The sequence below is a fragment of the Panicum hallii genome, chromosome 6 (assembly GCF_002211085.1).
Source record: "Panicum hallii strain FIL2 chromosome 6, PHallii_v3.1, whole genome shotgun sequence".
Taxonomy (NCBI): Eukaryota; Viridiplantae; Streptophyta; class Magnoliopsida; order Poales; family Poaceae; genus Panicum; species Panicum hallii.
In genome coordinates, this window is record NC_038047.1 from 38008110 (window position 1) to 38028029 (window position 19920).

Genomic DNA, 19920 nt, shown 5'->3' on the forward strand with positions numbered 1-19920 from the left:
CATTGTCGACGAGCACGTCATCTGCCACTGAAAAAATAGCGCCGGTTAAATAATAGAATAAATCCAGAAAAATACAAGTACCTGAACTGAGTCGAGAGCTTGAATCCAGGTTGAATCCGGGTGGACAGGTTTCACCACAAGTAACCATACCATATGCTCAATTCGCTGCAAGGCGTATTTTGCTTTATTAGGATAACATTTTAGCTTATTATTAATTCATGCATCTCTGTCTCTCTCTCAGTACAGAATACCCTTGGATTTAGTGAAAATTACGCAAAATTGCTACCACATCTCCTAAACGGATAGCTTTCTCATGCATCTCTCTCTGTTCTATCATCCCCTTCTCATGGAATCGGCAGCGGCCACACCATGGATGAACACAGGCCGCGGTGGAGGCCTGAAAATATTATATAATTGATACCGGATACCTAAATAGACATGGATACTTAGCAAAACCATTAATATGGATTCTGAATAGATCATGCAAACATATCCTATTACGCAAAATTTAAAGCTAGGTCAAATTATCTATTTTTGTTTCACCTTCAATTTTACTCCCTCTATCTAAATTAAACATATATATTTGCTACGCATCTAGATATATGCTATATCTAAATACATAGGAATAATTATGTATCTAGAAAAATTAAAATGACATATAAGTTGGAACAGGGAGAGTAATATTTTTCATGATCTGACCTGTTTTATTTTTAATTAATTTTTTATGCATGTTTAGAGGTGGAGAAAAAGGCCATTGTACTATCCTCACCGATATCCTCGTGCGGTTGTTCTTTGCTCATAATTTTCGTTTTGATCTCTCTGTTTTTTCTTTTTAAAAGTCGGCAATCGACAAGTGGCCTCGAACTTGAGACTGAGGAGTGGGGCCGCCTGAGCCTGGACCATCTCCATTTTCATTTATCTTCGTTTCCGCCACACCCATGGAGAAGCCCCCGTCCCTTCAACTGCAAATACCGCGGCTGCTGCCCGCTACCTCCAAGTCTAAGCCCCCGCCTGATGTGGGGCTTAGTGGAGCGAGCGCGCGGAGATGCCCTCGCGAGGGAGGGATACGTCCAGGTTAGCCTTGCATATCCGTTCCTGCTCCTGATTCGTTCAGTTCTGCTCGTTACGGTCCCGTGTGATTGGTTATGCTTGGCCCCGTGTCCCATCGTGTGAATCGCGATGATGGTCCTGCAACCTGGATGCTTAGATGCATGTTCGGCTGATTTCTTAGAGGAACTCCTGGAGGATATTGTCAAACCCAGCGAGCTCTTGGCGAGCTTGCATCGTGGAGTTCAACAAGGAATCGCACAAACTTAAGAAACACTCACAGAGCTATGAACAATAGGATATGGTGCTACAAAAGTTTTGCTACCTTTTCTGTTCTATATTACTGAATAAATAGTGCAAATGCAAGTAACAAACTTCTAGACGATGTCCTACATGCGCGGTGATCCGTTTGACACGGCCCTGCCATCCCAAGCCTTGACCCGGCCTTCATCACTCCCGCTGCGTAAGACTGATGTACATTAGCAGCATGATGTACTCTCTGTAAGCTACTAGGAAAGGGTGGATCTCTTTGAGAGAGGTTTCCTACTATATCTATCGTAGCATAGTTTTTTCTTCCTGGTTCAGGCCGCTAAGGTTGGCTTTCTTTCCAAGGCCACGAACTCCACGTGCACGACGCCGTAACTCTAGGACGTGCCACTGCATGAACGTGCATGCATCAGGCTCCACACGACTCGCTCGGCATCAACTAACCAACCGAGTTATTCAGCTAAAGAAAACGGTAAACAACAGGCTCTGAATTACACAACATTCCCCTCCTAATTTTGAGCCTGACATCAAACCTTGACGACGCCCACTCGATCACAGAGCTTCTGGAACTTCTCGCACCTGAGCGACTTCGTCATCATGTCCGCCAGCTGATTCTCTGTTGAGATCTGCTCAAGGACAATTGTTCCCTTCTCCACACATTCCCTGATATAGTGGTACTTCACTTCTATGTGCTTTGTCCGGTCATGATGGATAGGGTTCTTACCTAGATCAATGGCAGATTTGTTGTCAACCTTCAGAGTTGGCGCTCTAGGCTCTTCCCCGGTCAGATCCTTCAGAAGCCGAGCCAGCCGTGTCAGACCCGGGGCCACCGGGCTGGGCACATAATGTAATTTAAAGAGGTCTAAGAGATTAAGTCCGTCTTATCTCTTATTCATCTTGTTTATCTCTTATTTATTCTGTTTAAATAGGAGATAGAGCTAACCAACACGGAGATGATCTACTCGAGATGTGTTCTGGTGTGATCCCTCGACGGGAGTTGGTTAGCATCTTTGTAACTCTGACCTCTCGGATATATAAGGGAGGTCAGGGACCCCCCTCAAAAAAGAAGATCATTAGGTCATCTTACACCAAAGACAATACAAACCACCATACAGGACGTAGGGTGTTACGCTCCGTGCGGCCCGAACCTGTCTAAGTCTTGTGTTCCTTGCACCTTCGAATTCCTGATCTTTGCGTCTCCTCACCCAAAACTTACCACCTTGGGTATATCCCTCGGTGGGCAGCCGGTTAAACACCGACAGCTGGCGCGCCAGGTAGGGGAGCGCATCGAAGATCCACCGGCGAACTCGACGGCATCTTTCTAGTTCACTAGGTGGCGGATTGCTACCTTCACGCATGTGCATCGACGAGTCAATTCATCGAGTTCGAGATCGGATCCTTCAGCGAACGGCTACATCGATCTCGACTACTCGGCTCGACTTCACCTCGCGCTGCAACGTCGATGCACCGCCGCAGTCGACCTCGACGACCCAGTTCAACTTCGGCTTGTGCTGCAATATCCACGCGCAGCAGCGACGAGTTCGACTACTTTGACTTCGCGAGGACGATCGGCAGCCCGCCGACGACTTACTTCAACTACTCGTCTCGACTTGAAAACTAGTCGGAATCGACTCCGACTAGTCGAGCTTCGTCAACAAACCGTCGCAGCTCCATTAACGAGCTCCACGGCTTCGTCAATATTCGTCCACGAATCAAGCTAGGTGATTTATACCTTTTCCGACTTGTTCTTCACAGGATCGGCTACCTTTTCGGGTACGCCTCTCGATGGGCATGAAATCCTCGGGGGCTACGCCCTGATCGACTACTCCTGGGATGCTAGATCGACAGCCACAGCTTTGGTGCACCGAGTACTGGAGGCTCTGCCACAGACTTAATGCACCGAGTGCCGGCGGCTTTGCCACAGCCTTATGACACTGACTACGGAGGCTACGCCACAAGGTTGTGTTCTGAGTGCTGGAGGCTTCATGGGACTACGCCCTATGGAAGTATAGATCTTTGCGTGTTGCCACACACACCCTCGCCGACTACTTATGCGTGTATGTCTCTCGATGGGTACAAAACCCTCCAGAGCTACATATCGCCGACTACTTTATGCGCACCGCGCATCCTCTTTGTCGCATGATGACTTCTTTGTCTTCTCTTAACGTTTGCTAAAGTACTCGGGTAGCACACGCCTTAATCCGTGAAACCTCGACTCTTCTGTAAGCCTATGCTCCTACGCGTGCATGCGGCTGAGCTCCCTACGCTATGGTCTATGGCCATCAGGGATCAGGTGCTTAAACGTAACATGCTAACTGCCCGGGGAAATTACATGGCCTAGCAAGAGCAAGACGCGAAATTTTTACACCGAATAAATTTTGGTTCCTTCATATTATTACTGAGTACTGCTCGGTATCTTCGCATTATGCTATATAATGTATGCATTGTCTTTTTTCAGATCAAGCTTCGGCAACAACCCTCCAGGCAGCACGGCGTGCCATCACAGTTCTGCTAGTTCCCAGGCTTGGGGGCTTGGCGATGCGCACTACTCGACATGGCTCCTTCGGCTCTCCTGGCTCGTAAGCTCGGGGGCTGGACGCCGCAAAACTACTCGAAGAAGACTCATATGAAGACTGAGAGTGCAGACGAAACCTTAAGTCACCGCGCGGTTAAATAAACCAGCGGGAGGCTTACTTTCATTATGCAGAAAGCGAAGAGTTTTTCTCGGGATTTCAGAGTAACACCAATGCCACGATTCTTGGATCCTTTTTCCCAAACCTGGGAGATTTGGGTTCAAGGCTCGGGGGCTACGGGTACGTGGCATCGACTACTTATTTTTTAAATTTCTTCGAAGAGTAGGTAAGGAGGATTACAGACAAATGGGACCCTCAGCCTGATTCTCCGATTCAACCTAAGGCATGGGGGCTACTCCATATGGAGTGCGATTTTTTCAATCGCACACCATAGCAGAAATAAAATTCGGGGCATGAGCACCTCATAGCTTCGATGCAGCCAAGGAAGTACTCGAAAAAGGACTTCAAGACAAAGCTTCAGAAGAAGTCGAAGATTGCTTCGAAAGTACTCGATAAGCCTGCAGTACTCAGTTACGAAGAGCTCGGGGGCTTGTCAGACCCGGGGCCACCGGGCTGGGCACATAATGTAGTTTAAAGAGGTCTAAGAGATTAAGTCCGTCTTATCTCTTATTCATCTTATTTATCTCTTATTTATTCTGTTTAAATAGGAGATAGAGCTAACCAACACGGAGAGAATCTACTCGAGATGTGTTCTGGTGTGATCCCTCGACGGGAGTTGGTTAGCATCTTTGTAACTCTGACCTCTCGGATATATAAGGGAGGTCAGGGACCCCCCTCAAAAAAGAAGATCATTAGGTCATCTTACACCAAAGGCAATACAAACCACCATACAGGACGTAGGGTGTTACGCTCCGTGCGGCCCGAACCTGTCTAAGTCTTGTGTTCCTTGCACCTTCGAGTTCCTGATCTTGGCGTCTCCTCACCCAAAACTTACCACCTTAGGTATATCCCTCGGTGGGCAGCCGGTTAAACACCGACAAACCGCACTCCTTGACATGCACCTGAACATGCTGCAATATATTCTGCCTCACAGGAAGAGAGAGCTACAACTTTCTGCTTACTGGATTGCCAAGTGATCGGGCTGTTCCCTAAACAGAACAAAATTCCACTTGTGCTCCTCCTGTTGTCTGGATCTCCGGCATAGTCACTGTCACTGAACCCATGCAGTTGTCGTGCTCCTCCTCTTCCATAGAACACTCCATGTTCAAGTGTTCCTGCTACATAGCGTAGCACACGCTTCACTGCGCCCAAGTGATCCTCCCTCGGCTCCTCCAGGAACCGGCTCACCAGTCCAACTGAGAAGGCTAGATCGGGCCTGGTGTTCACCAAATACCTGAGCCCTCCGACAATGCTCCGGTATTCAGTTGCGTTCACTGGTTTGCAATCACTCTTCTTGGACAGGTTTGGTCTCTTCTCCAGGGGAACTGAACAGGGGTCTCCCATGCCACTACGTGCCAACAACTTCTTTGCATATGCCATCTGGCCAATACTGATCCCTCTGGATGATTGCTTCACCTCCAAGCCGAGGTAGCAAGAGAGTAACCTAAGATCGCTCATCTTGAACAGCTTCTGCATCTCGGTCTTGAAGGCACTGATCCCTCTACACCCAGTGATCACTAGATCGTCGACATAGACACCTACTATCAGACGATCCTGACCTGATCCACGCACGTATACCCCATGTTCTCCTGTGCTTTTTCTGAAACCAAGTGACAGCAAACTGTCGTTCAACTTGGCGTTCCAAGCTCTCGGAGCTTGTCTCAGGCTGTAGTGTGCTTTCCTCAGCTTCAATACTTTGTGTTTAGCACCGTCAACCACAAAACCAGCCGGCTGAGAAACATATACTTCCTCTAGAAGATCTCCATTCAAGAATGCACTCTTTACGTCCATATGGTGCACCTCCCAACCTTCACTTGCTGCCAAGGCTATCAGCAACCGCACAGACTCTAACCGTGCAACTGGGGCAAACACCTCATCAAAATCAATTCCCTGTCGCTGAATGTATCCTTTCGCGACCAAACGTGCCTTGTAGTTCACAATGTGTCCGTGCTCATCACGTTTCACTTTGAACACCCACTTCAGCCCGATCGTGGTGTACCCTTCCGGAAGATCAACAAGGGTCCATGTTCTGTTCTCCTCGATCGACTTCATTTCATCAATCATTGCATGCCTCCAGCTTGGACTTTGTTCAGCTTCAGTGAAGGTAGCTGGCTCCTCCGTAGAGATGAACATGAGTTCACCGCCTTCAAGAACGTGCGGCACCAGTCCTGGCACCGGTGCCTCTCCCAGCACGTTGCTGATAGTGCGAAACCGTGCAGGACCATCTTCATCGTGCTCGGCGTCCACCATATCTCCAAGCACCGATGGTGGTGTTGCGAATTCCACCGGCTGGGTTGCTGGAATGCCCACGGCGCCTTCTCCACTTGGTGTTCCAGGCACATCTTCTCCACCCTGTTCCATTTCCAGAGGTATACCATCTCCGGTTACGGCCTCTGCTAGATGGTGTCGCCCAGGGGCAACATGCTCGAGCATGAACTCATCATCCCAAACTCCATCACCCCCTTGTCCTTCTGGCCACTGCCACTTGGCGTCCTCATCAAATACAGTGTCGCGTGTGACGTGCACGTGACCGTCTACAGGATTATACATCCTGTAGGCCTTCGACCCCGCTTCGTACCCCATGAAAATCATGGGCGTGCTCCTCGCCTCGAGCTTCTTCATATGGGGCTTGTTGTTCTTCACATGAGCGACGCAACCGAACGTACGAAAGTAACAACAGGCTCCACACAAACACCGTAACTCTAGGACGTGCCACTGCATGAACGTGCATGCATCAGGCTCCACACGACTCGCTCGGCATCAACTAACCAACTAACCAACCGAGTTATTCAGCTAAAGAAAACGGTAAACAACAGGCTCTGAATTACACAACAGAGGAGCACTTTTATTAGAGTTTTGGTGCCCGGGCTAGGTAGATGTGATTAACGATTTCTTGTTGGTAATTTGGTGGCCCGCTGTTTCGTTAATGTTCCTGGCTCATATCGTTCCATTAGTATATGGTAGAGCCCAAGAGGCGTCTCATTTACCGTGTCTAGGCAGCAGATTTGGGCCCTCAAAAGCTGTTGGTAGTTCTCCTGTTATTCATGAGCGATTGGACTGCAGTACTGCACTTCAGTGTGATGTTTATGTTCGTTTTTTTTTGTTAAGTGCTAGTGCAGAATGACAATACGAGATTTGCATTCAGACAGGGAGATGCAAGGCTACGTTGTATTCTTTTGCTCTAAAGAGTATGGTAGTTGGTAGTCTCCACTTTTCTGATGAACTATATCCACCAGTCTTCACTCTTTGAATAAGTACTCCCTCCGCCTACGGATACAAATAATTTATGAGTTTGTTCTAAGTCAAACTATTCTAAGTTTGTCCTAAGTCAGACCAAGTGTATAGAAAAGATTCATTGCTTGTTTTGAAACTATGCTTTGAGATAAAAAAAAAAACTCGACCGGCTAGGGAAAGACTGCCCCCACGACATTGCACGAAGAAGAAACCTTAGCCAAGCCGGCCGAGAAAATCCTCGAACCCCGGCTTTACCCTATAGGGCCCCGACCACGACCCATTGGCTCAGCGACCACTTCAACTACCCCCTGGTAGGAGGGTCCAAACCAACCACAGGTGCCACAGGATGGTACCCTGCCACTATTTTTCGGGTTGCCAGCGTTTTTTTTGCTGCCACCAGGATTTGAACCCTGATTGGTGTCTTTCTCAGCTAGGAAGCTTACCACTACACTACAAGAGTTTTGGCAACTATGCTTTGAGATAAGATGCATGCATTCAGATTCAGAGAGTAAATATGGTATATCATGTACAATATTGATTGAAGAAAGCAACGAGATAATTTCCGTATGAGTAAATATTTTTCATCCTTGTGTACATAACATTATTTTTTTTCAGTCAAGCAGAGGGTCATGTGAACACTTAACTACAAGGGAACTATTTTCATATTAATGTACCCTTGGCGGCGACAATCAAGGTTCACAACAGCTGACATTGGTTCACATCATAAGAGCTTTGGCGTTAGGCATATCAGTTAGCGAGTTATGTATCAAGTGATTTATACATAAATAGGATTTGCCGAATATTTCAACCATTTGTTATTAGAGTATTAATAAGGCTAAAAATTTAATGTTGAAGTCATATATAAATATGATGGCATTAAACCCTCTAATAACTAAATTATAATTCACAAATAGTTCATAAGTCAAATTTAACCAAAATACTGATCATTAGTTACATAATTTTGATCTAGATAAAACCTAAATGCTACTGTATCTCTTTTTTTCTTTCAGGAAAATATAGGTTGTATTGTATCAGACTAAATATTAACTGATGTGATCAATATGTCATGCTATTTGCCGGTATTTCCTACTCTGGTTTATTGAAATGATTATGATATATAGGTCTCATGCCTGTTGGGCTTGTGTTCATACAACCAGTATTTAGAGGGTTGGGGGCCTTGGGCTGTTGGCATGCGCTGTAAAGTATTGTAGGTATTTGTTTTACTCATCTCTAGCTGATAAAAAAACTAGTCTGCTTACACTCTGTTCTTTTATCTTTCTGTATTTTTAATACTCAATTGTCACCTCTTGATGTACATTTAATTTGCTGATCCTTGCTTTGCCTAGATTCGTAGCTACTGACTACTGTACATTGATCCATCCTGTGCCTTGATGCCCATAGCCATTGATAGCGGTATCCCTCTCTGCACGTGCTACCTACTCCTCCAAATTGTGGTGCATAGTGTGCTGTAATGCTGCTATTTGTGTGGCCTATGCCTTACTGGCTTCTCTTTTCTTTAGTAAGCTAGCAACAAAAAGTGCTAAAGAATGTGTTGTGGTTTTCAAATTTTTCTAGCTGCTAGGTATTTATTGTACCTGCTTGGTTGCTACATGCTACCCTGCATGTATCATGATATGGATGTGAAGATAGCACTGTAATTGTATTACCATCTTGCCCTATGAAAATGACCTGTGTAAAAACTTTTTGGTTCTGGCAAATTGTTCATACTTTTGTTTGCATTTTTTTGTTTCCTTTGAGCTATTGGACAATACAATCTTGTCTTAATATGTTAGTATGCTATTCTTATATAATCAATATTGTGCTGGTCGATTTCAGAATAGGAAGTACCTTGTATAGGTTGATATGTGATTGAATTAACCTTGTGTTATTTTGCTTCGATATGCATTTGATGCTAGAAAGCTAGAGGTCGCAACTGCATAACTTGTAAGTTTTCTTGATGACTTGATGTATTATGAATAAAGATTGTTCATCCATTTGTATTTCTCCAGCACTGTTTTTCATTGGCCTGAATCATGTTTTTGTTGATTACCATTACTGGTTACTATATGGTCCTTGTTGTATGTGATTATGCAATAGTATGCTTGGTGTCCATGCTATCTTTTGAGCAATTGATTTTGAAGTATGGATGGATGACCTTTTCATGTTTTGAAGCTTTGCATGTCTAAGATTACCCCCTTCTAATTCACTTCTAATCCAAAATAACGTGAAGTTTGCTATATTTTTCTTTTCTTCATTTGTAACATATATAAACAAATCATCTTGACACTGGGCAGTATTCTCTGCACACATAAATTCCACCTAACCAGGGCTTGTGCTAAGAGCTTCTGTTGTGGCATCGCATTACTTAATTTTGAGACAATGAACATTTTTGGTGCACACCTAGGTATCTATTCTGTTAGGTTTAGTAATATGTAGTATGGTGAACACTGTGAGTTTGAAGTTGAAGATCATTGTAAAAAATCATCTGTTATATTCAGTACCTTGTACACCTTTTTTATGCATTTCAGAAGTAATGCATTTGTATCCTTCCTGGTTCTAATCAGCACATGGTCATCTTATATATCATGTTACCAACTAGTGTTGAACCTTATCTGCTCACAATTGGAATTCACAAGACACATTTTTTATAACAATAGAATACATGGCATAAAGTCTGCTATCTCTGAATGGATTACAAGCTGTGTTTGAATGATTTTCAAGCAACGTAATACGAAAATCTGGAGTACAAAATACTATGGTCGTGCAGAAATATTGCATCTAGAAGCATTGAAGTTTAGCTGGTAGGTCCTGTGATTCAACCCAAGATTATAGGTTGCTGATCTTTAGTTTTTGTCATCCTCACTGCAGTTGAAATCTGATGCACTTTCAGTGAACTACCTCATCTCATGTGCTATGCTGAATCTGTATTTGAATTTGAACAAGAACTCACCCCAGGCTTGGTGTTCCTGACTTCTCCGATTCCACATTCTGTGGCTGACTTAGTTCAAGATTAACTGCAACATCTTCATCCTCCAAATTCACAATTCTGTGTTTAACGGCAGTATCTGTTGGATGCTCATTAACTCCTTGTCCATACACCTGAGAAATGAGAAAGAAATGATATTATGTGATTCCATATACGGGTGTCTGGATAAAATGGAATGGCAAAAAAATCATAACTTGTACAAGCTTCATCTCTGTTTGGCAAAATGTTGCTGGATGCATGCACCTTTTTCTTTATTTCGGTGTTCTCTTGATGAATACAGTTGAATTTGTTGTATAGTTCGATGTTTTCCTTGTGTAAGAGGCTTCCCTACAATCCAGAAAATTTTCTGTAGTCAGGTAAAATACTACAGAATAAATTAGTACTGCTAAGTAAGCTGTGTGAACAAACCTTTGTATTTAATTCTTGAATTTGATCAGTCATTAGTTGGTCCTGTAAAATGAACAATCAAAAGTAGCCATTAATGTCTATGTTCTGAAAGAACTATATGATGATGTATTGATGTCTCAACAGATTGTGATGTAACCTTCTTCAGACGAATATTTCTTAGGCTCATCTCCAGCGTATTCTCTAAGTTTTGCAAGTCTTTTACATCCAAGCAAGAAAGCTGTTGACCCATCAATTGCCTGCAGTAACACATTGTATGGCATATCGTTTAGGCTTTTCTAAAAATGCACATGATATCGTATAACTTATTTCAAGGTTTTTAATAAAACACTAAATAATTGCCTTTATCTAAAACTTTCTTTCATTTTTATTGCATTTAATACAAGTATGTGCCATTGTTACTCCTAGATCTTTTGAGAAAAAAATAATCTTTGCTGGTGGATGTTTAGTGTATGGATTCCTCAATTGAACTATGCTGAATGTGGAATGAATATACAAACACTGTGTGCATGTGTGTAAGGATCCCAATTTAATCAAGTAAAGAAATGAAGCAACTGTAGCTTATTGGTATTTCCAAAAGGTTGAAGAGCCATAGGAAATTGTAGCACAACTCAGTATGTATAATTTACCTAAACACCCATAAGTTCAAACTTTGTTTTTGGTGACCTAAGCTTCCTGGATTTGGCAGATAGATTAAGAACCTTGATCTAATTTCAATATTGTAGAAGCTCATGACGAGCTGATAATTTGTTTTGACTAATTCCATGACTGAGCATAACATGAAAATTTGACCCCCCCCCCCCCAACCCTCCGCACACACACACTGCTGTTTCTTCAGAATGGGTAAATTAGTTCACTACTGATCATTAGCATTATTATGCTGGAAATAGGAAGCAAAATGCAATGGTACTCATTATGATTTGCAAGTATTGCAGCTTGGTTGAGGATCATACAGGTGATGCTCTTGCAAGTTATGCAGTTGCTGCCTCAGGATTCCGGCTTCCCTTTGCCAAAGCTAGTAAGAGAAAGTTTTCAGTTAATATTGATGAAAAACTTGCACCCATATGTTGTGTAGGAACTCGAGAAATAAAAAATAATATGAAACTAGACGCTACAAGGCTATGTAAATGCAATATACAATGCATTGTTGTGAACTAGCAGTTCATATGAACATTCAGAACAGTGCAGGTGCCGGTGGGGTCTGCATTTTATGAGTGGCTGGCTTGGGCTCAGGGAGCCAAGATGCACAGCATGGTCGACATTAGATTAAGTTACTAACATTCTGCATCCTTCTAAACTATTTTCTTTTCTTTTCTTTTTGAGGGCATTCTAAACTTCTTGGTTATGTTGTAAATACACATAATTTCGTGCTACATGGAAACAAATGGTGAAGTGCTGTCTTGGTGCTTGCAGGTTAATGTTGTTAGCACTTGAACCCTGGTTGATTAGAACCACCTTTTTCCTGACTGCAATTGTCAATAGTTCAGAGTCAGTATTACAGGTTTCTATCACAAGTACTGGAGGATGAAGGTAACTGGATAGGAAAAAACATTTGTTTCAGTGCTTGTTACTTATGTCAACAGAGTTAATGGATATAGCTCATGATGCTTCATTGGCACCATTTTAATACTTTGTAGCATTGAAGTCGTCAACAGATCGACGATGCAGTGATCAGGATCATCTGTCAGATCGATGATCTAATGGTTACTAAGAGCAGAGACGATTGCTGAGCATTCAAGTTTCTTCTGCATATTATTTATGAATCAGTTATGCTAAGCGATGTATTTTTGCTAATGCATGGTGCTCTATATGTCAGAAATCAAGTATCAACTGCATACTGGCTATGAGCTATTGTTTATCTGGGACTGGGAGCTTATTTATGTTCCTCAGCTTTTAGTTCCTAAAGCGGATAATTCCATGATTCCACTACCCTTTGAGATAATCAAAACCGGACCCTGTCAGCTCATTCCGGTTCAACCTGTGGATCTGTAATACAAGGTTGTACTGCATCCTGTTTGTAATACAAGCTCTTATTTCCCAGAGAAAGGGGTCAACATTCTTTTGATTACTCGGCAATGTGTTGGACTTCGTGTTATTAAGCAATGTGTTTGTAACCAGATCGAAAGCCTTAGGTCTAATCCAGTTCCCTAATCTGATTATCCTGTTAGCGCAGAAATTTCAGGGTGCCTAAAAAGTACAGGTTTTATGTTGTACTGGTAAGTTATTAGAATGCCATTGTTATGTTGTACTGGTAAGTTATTAGAATGCCATTGTGAGAATAAAACAGCTAGCATTTAAAATATTATCTCTTCTGCTTCTCGTGTCCAGAATATCTAGCGCAAGTTTTAGAAAATTTAGATGAACCATATAGCTCATGTACATAAATGGATTTTTACTTATTTATATGTTAACTTTATTGATGCACGTATAGTAGAGTGATATGGATTGTGTGAATAGTATTACCTTTGCCTCCGCGGTCGCGCTCATGATGACATGGTGATCTTTTGCCTCATGGTATCTTTCAATCACAGATTTCATGCTGCCGGATAAGATTCCATTAGAATGTTTATACAATAATATAGACAGTCATACAAAATTATTGCTATACTATGTACTCCCTCCGTTCTCGTGTGTGTGTGTATATATATTAATTATATATATGTCATTTAGGACAAGCGAATTAGCTTATTTTGAACTAATTCGCTCATCCTAAACAACATATATTCGAGAATGGAGGCAGTGGCAGAGCACCCGGTGGGGCTAGGTACGGCGGTAGCCATACCTTAAATTTTGCTAGGAGTACACATGCTCAACTTTGGATTGGATTATTTAGGGAAGATTTTAACTCTTTTAGGCATTAGAATAAGTACTGTACTGAAGCCGCCATATCTCAAGATTTTGATCCGTCCTCCGCTACTGGATGGAGGTAGTATATGCTTAAGATTTGACATCTCAGCAGGACCTTTGATGGCAATTCAATCTTTAAATGAGGAATGTCATACTAAGCACACTTCTTTTCTCTCATCAAATTAGCCTGAAGGCATCTAGCCCTGTATTTTAGTTCTGGTGATTAATGACACATGATGATCTTCGATGAGCTTATTTGATATTCTTGGCCCCCATTTGATGTCGACAGACACTGATAAGTAGTTTGAGTCTTCATTTTGCTTTGGTCATACTATAAAGGGGGCAAAGATAGCTTGAACTTGAGGTTACATATGGTACAAAGTTGTGTCTAATAGTGCTAGGTAGCTCAAATGAAGCCCTAAAGATTTGAAGCCAAAACTCGAGTCTATTAATTTGTAGTGGTTTTGAGACAAAACGCTCCCCATACACTTAATTATGTGCACCAGAGATTGCATTGGACTTTTAAGTGCCGATACACATAGGAGGCTCGAGTGGGCTCACCGGACATGTTGCTGGACGCTTCATCGGGGTTATAGTTTTGAGAAATGGTTAAGTTCAGATTTGAGTTGATGTGCTCACAGGACGCTCTGGTGAGCTCACCGGACTTCTGTTAGTACAATAAGGGCTAGTCGAGTGTTTGAGTTAGTGTGCTGAAAACTCACAAAAATCATCTAGAAAGTTCCAACGACTAATTTTTGTTAGAATTATATTTAGAATGTGATCTTCGCAGTTAAGAAAATTAAGAAGTACTAATGACATATTTACCACCTAAACATGATTAAGGAAATTAATGGGCTGTAATCAGTGGGTCCATTATTAGCTTCCAAATTAAGAGCAAGACCCTGCATCTACAGCTTATAAATCTAAGGGGGTGGCGAGCTCATTTCCAGATCCAAACCCTAAACGTGATTAGCCGTCCTAAATCCAGTTACTAACGGCGCTGGAGGGGAGCAGTAGCTCTTGCTCTTGTTCTCGGGCAGAGACGCCGCTACGCCACCAGTACATCTACGACTACTGCATCAGCTCTCGGAGAGCTCCATGGATTCAGGAAACAATGGTATAAATATTACCCACCTAATTCCGTATTAGTAGGTTAATTCATGATTAGACTTAAGTAGATCGTGTGGATTATGTGTTATTACGTCCTCAGCAGATCCTATAGTTTTTGGGTTGGGGCTATAAATGCTGCTTCTCCAATTTCATTTGTGATCTAGTGCAACATAGTTGTGTTCATAGCTATTTCGTGAGGACTAGAACAAGGTTTTGCACTAGAAGTGATTTTCAAGTCCGACGATTGAAGATTAAGAACATCATTAGTTCTTAGGGGTAGTAAGTGTGCATCAACCATCTCTTTGGCTTGTGTGTTGGGACTCAAGTTCTTTTCATGTCAATCATGGTGATCTGCATAATCTACATGGCTTGGTGGCGTTGGTTCTTGGTGAGCTTCCAAGAAGATGATTTGTAGAATACCCTAGAAGCATTGGGCTCTTTTTAAATCCACTAACCCAGAGTGGAGAATGGATTATCATTAGACAGAACTTCATCCTTGCGTTGATCAATGGAAGAGATATCCTTGCAAGAGTGAAGACTAGGGGAGAGTACCGATTCTTCGATGACACATAGGGGCAAAAAAAATCAGGCAACCTTTTCTTTACTTTGCACATTTACATACCTAGAATAATTGACATAATAGTGTAGGGTTGGAACTAGGGTGCAAAAGTATAGCGATAGGTAAAAATGTTTTATTTAATCAAGCACATAAGTGAATTTGGCTAAGTCATTGGTCAATTTTCTACGAAACCTTTTAGAAACCCAATTTACCCCATCTTGGTTGCATCACCCCATCAGAGGTTGAAATCCTAGTGCAACCATAAAACTACAAATTTGATTTTGGTCATGTTTGACATTAGAAGTTGTAAAGAAATTTCCCGTGTCTCTTACGATCTTGTTTAGATTCTAGGGCTAAACTTTAGCCCTTCTATTTGGATATCATTTGGATGTCAAGGAGAAGGGATTAAGCATATATTAACTGTGGACTAATGATACAGATACTATCTAATTGGTGGTTAGAACCTACTAGCCCTGATCAGCTTAAGATTAGCCCATTAACACACTAAGGTTGAACTTTAGAGCCCTCCTATTTTAGTCCATCCAAACAGGACGAAGAGCTCAGTACTAGAGCCTATGGATTTTATATAAAAAATATGTCAGAATAAACAATAAATGGATTGCCAATTGCATTCAATATCTGATGAATTTTTCCCACTTCCTTTTCTCTTTGCCAAGAATGTATTTGAACTCGCTCAATGCTAAGTCCTTGAAAAGTAAGTCCCATAGCCTTGGAGATTTCAGTGTACCTCCAAAGTTCCATCCATTATATTCTCGTTGCAGTCGTATAGTGTATGGGCTAGTACCCAATTAAAAGCATTTGCATGATTACATCGATATAATCGCCAGCGGGGGGTTTAATCATAAACAGGGTGCAATCATGTAATCATTTTGTGTTAGCACTAAACTGACAAAACAATTCAAAATAGGAAACTTTCAAGTTCGGACTATTCAAAGTTAAGAGTAATTAAAAAATGTAACATAAAAGTCTGGTAAATTGCAAATTGATAGGAAAATAAAATGAAAATACTGCAATTTGCAGAAACTTCATCCTCTTCTAAGCAAGGTTTTAAATAACCGGCTATAGCTACTGCTACAGCTGGCTATAGCTACCGCTACAGCTGGCTATAGCTGCTAGGAAGGACAGCCGCTATGGTATTTAGCCCACTAAAGCCAGCTACAGCCCGCTAAACGCCGTAACAGCAGCGCTGCCGCTAAACGTCTTAGCCGGCGATTTAAAATCATACTTCTAACTTAGTTTGTTTTCAAATTTAGAATTTTAAAAATGATACGACACCCCACATCTTAGCGACATCACCACCATCATTATTATTGTTTTGCATATTTCTTCCTCATGCTAATAAAACGGTGCACACACATATTGCTTACATTTTCACATTCCAAGGCAAAAAAAAAACTACATGACCAAGCCAGTACGAGGTATCAACTCTCTACTCTACCTTCAAATCAGCTCTCTCTCTCTCTCTCTCCCTCTCTCTCTCTCCCTCTCTCTCTCAATCAATCAAACCCTAACTACCAGTAGCAGTAGTGGCGTAGTGCAATATATATGTCTGATCTGTATAAGTTAGTAGATCTAGTAACCAGACATCAAGTGAGCAAGCAAAGGCAGACCCAAATGGTACCTGGTGTTGGTGAAGTCATAGAGGCGGCCGGTGCTGGAGAAGACGATGAGTCCGACCTCCGCGTCGCAAAGGATGGCGAGCTCCTTGGCCTTCTTGAACAGCCCGGTCCGGCGCTTCGAGAAGGTCACCTGCCGGTTCGTCGTGTTTTCGATCCTCTCGATCACTATCTTCCCTCTCCCCATCTCCTCCTCCACAGCACAGATCTAGAGAGAGACACAGACAGAGAGAGACAGAGAGATGAGACCTGGACCTGGCTTGCTGAAACTTATACTACACCACTACTGCAACCTCTCTCTCCTCTGTCCAATCGAGATGAAGAAGCCTAATCTGGCCTCCCTATCCCTCTCTTTCTCTGATCCCTCTCCGTAGAGGAGGAAGCTATCCCAATCGCCTTTAGTTTAGAGATTTGGTTGCCGCCTTGAGGTGCTTGCTTGTGCTTCCCTAAGAAAGCATTCTCGGACCATCTGGGAAAACGCATATATACAAGTACAATGCCTTTGGTTTGCTTTGCTTTCGTCTAGCTCGTCCAGATTGTTTATTTGTGCCTCATTAGTGATAAACAAATCCACACCACTTGCCACTCCTGTCGTATCACCGCCGGGCGCGTGTGCATGGATGCCCACCATTCCGCAGATTCCTTAGTTAATCCAGCCCTCGCTCTCAGTATTGGACAACCAGCTAAATGCGGCTTCTTGTTCTCACTTTTTGCTACTAAAATTTTGTGCCTTTTTTTTTGCAAATTGTAGGTGCGAAATATATATATTTCTGAATACTGGAAGTAGAGAAGAAAAGAAAATGATTGAAAATCACATATCTTTGGAGCTATTTATTATCCCCCATGGAGCATGGACCACCCATATTGGCTAAGCTTTGCCATGAGCTAGCTGCAGCTGAGTCCAAGTAGGAAAGCAGAAAGGAAAATTAATTCATAACAAGGAAAAAGTTTAAATCTTATGCTGACACCGATGCTATCCGTTCCTTTTTTAAAAGCAAAAATCGCATGGAAGCATGTCAGGGGACATGAGCACCAATTTTTATTTTCCAATGGCCGGCCTTGAGCTGAGCAACCAAGCTGGTACGACCATTTTATAATTTCCCATGACTACTAGTCACCAATCCAAGGTCAAAACAACGGTAACCATATTCGTCATAGTACTACACATATAAATAACAAGCATACATATTCACTAAATGAGATCTCGAATGTGAATTTGCTAGAACTACCACAAGTTGCACCTGCAAAACTCACTTCTAGCATTAGAAAAATTACAAAGATATGCTAATAGATGCTGTTCATATACACCCAATTTTGCAGGAAGTAAGACGTTGGCGTGATATTTTGGTTGTTACAGACTTACAGTGCTCTTGAATCGTGTTTTGGGGTGGAAGGAGTATTAAAGTTATAATAATGCAATCTCTTAAAAATATTAGTACAATTTTTTGGGGGTAAAAATAAGATATGCTAATAGCAATGGTTCCAATTTTAAATCAATTTCTTTTAAAGAATTATTGTTAGTACTGAATTTGAAAAGCAGACAGGAAACTGGAAAAATAAACTTGACTTTTTTAGATTAACATGTCCAGACTACCAATGTGTGGATAGCTTACTTTTAGGGTTGTTTGAAGTCATATACCCGTTTCTTTTTTTCCCCTTTTTGAGGGAAGATCTTCTTTTCCCGTTGTCTAAATAAATGCTTTATGTATGTTAATTATTAAATACTAAACTATATGCACAAGGGAGATGGCTTCACTATAGGCTCGGGTCATGGCCTTAAGCTTTGGGTTATTTTATTTATTTGTGCATCATGGAAAAAAATTCAAATTCAAAAGAATTCAGGTGTGTGAACTAGGAAAACAAATAATCTTCGTTTCAAAAGAAGGACAACAAATCTTTATGTGACATTTCATGATAACTTGGTTCTTTGTCTTTCATGAAAACGATGGATTCATCTAATAATCTCCTGTGCTGGTACTTAGATGTCCTGCTCAGCAGATTAGTTATGTAATTTCTGCGTGTCCCCCACGTGAGCTGCCTCAAAAGAGCCTTGTCAAAGTCGCCATACATGCTCTCGGTCAATATAAAGCCATAACTTTAATTAAGTAGTTTTTTTTGGATTAACAGAATGCCCGTGTGTGACTATGGTATAATAAAAAAGTGTGCTATTTTCTTTTAAACCTCATATAGTTTTTTTTATTTATGCTATTATGGATCGGATCTCTATATGTTCGCTAGGAAATCCAGAATCCTTACATAACAACTTCAAAGTCTCAAACGCCAATTTTTAATTAGATAATGGTCTCAAACACCAATATATATGTACATAATATATATTACACCATAAAAACATACATAGAATGCATAGAAGTATTCAACGAAGCCATCCCTCCAAACCAGATTCCCTGAACAAGCAATAGTTTAATTTTGAAAAATAAGTTTTCAGTAAAGATCAGAACTTGAACCCTTAAGACGGCAAAAAGTGGCATAAATCCCCACCACATGTAACCTCGGTTATTTGTCTAGGTTAGGACTTAGGACGGCCGTACTAGGCAATAAAAAGGCAGACACATGCGGTCCAGGATTTTTGGGACGTGCATGCCCAGCGAGCATGTGAAATCCACTGTACGCCCACCTGATCATGCAAATTATATTGGGATACCATGTGGTTTGCTTCAAGCCTCGGACCAACCAGCAGCATGCGGATCCAAATTCAACCTGTGGCCCTGTGGGTGGTAGTATTCACCGAGGTAATACGCTGAAGCGTATGGTTCTTTTTAGTTGCTATACAACTTTAAATCCAACCATCCAAGCAAACAATAGATACCCTGCAATTTCCTCTTCCTAACTAATCTGTTGTGGCTTGCCCGGTCTTGATACGAATTACAAGTATCTTAGCTTTTTATAGTGTTCCCATGCTTCAATCTTTACGTTTGCTCACCCCCCCCCCATTCCCAACAAGGAGTACTCCCTCTAGTCTTCAAATAATTATTGATTTGATAGCCACACAGTTACTTACCATGACACTACTTCAATCCTAGCTAGTTATTAGTACCGGACCGTGTTCGGACCGCCAGTCGGACCGAAAAAACCGCGAACCAGAAACTACGGAGGTCCGGTTCACTTAAAAGACCG

General features: G+C 42.0%; 1 protein-coding gene and 1 long non-coding RNA gene across 6 annotated transcripts; one reads left to right on the top strand and one right to left on the bottom strand.

The window, feature by feature from the left end:
* Window positions 1-912: 912 nt before the first annotated feature.
* LOC112896939 lies at window positions 913-12700 on the top strand. The gene is made up of 4 exons (XR_003229551.1): window positions 913-1074; window positions 11568-11650; window positions 12046-12162; window positions 12270-12700. It is a non-coding gene; the product is annotated as an uncharacterized LOC112896939 (long non-coding RNA).
* Window positions 9870-17293, bottom strand: LOC112896938 (MADS-box transcription factor 23-like). Of its 5 annotated transcripts, none has more exons than XR_003229550.1 (9): window positions 17079-17293; window positions 16791-16993; window positions 13096-13171; window positions 11586-11647; window positions 10772-10871; window positions 10636-10677; window positions 10421-10554; window positions 10192-10340; window positions 9870-10103 (listed from the first exon to the last, which is right to left on the bottom strand). XR_003229550.1 is itself a non-coding variant. In XM_025965060.1 (9 exons), the coding sequence occupies exons 2-9, from the start codon at window positions 16970-16972 to the stop codon at window positions 10085-10087; spliced, it is 714 nt and encodes a 237-aa protein (XP_025820845.1). In that variant the 5' UTR covers window positions 16973-16993; window positions 17079-17293; the 3' UTR covers window positions 9870-10084. The 5 variants fall into 5 exon arrangements, 3 of the variants coding, with proteins under 3 accessions (XP_025820845.1, XP_025820846.1, XP_025820847.1); XR_003229549.1 differs by having other exon boundaries at window positions 9870-10116; XM_025965060.1 differs by having other exon boundaries at window positions 10471-10554.
* Window positions 17294-19920: the final 2627 nt, after the last annotated feature.

Bases quoted from the DNA above. Each gene is read 5' to 3' on its own strand.
- LOC112896938 (XM_025965060.1), bottom strand. From the start codon at position 16,972: ATGGGGAGAGGGAAGATAGTGATCGAGAGGATCGAAAACACGACGAAC. The intron at 13,172-16,790 runs GTACCATTTGGG...CTTATCCGGCAG, and splicing joins TATGACTTCACCAACACCAG to CATGAAATCTGTGATTGAAA. The intron at 10,555-10,635 runs GTTTGTTCACAC...TCTGGATTGTAG, and splicing joins TTCAAGAATTAAATACAAAG to GGAAGCCTCTTACACAAGGA.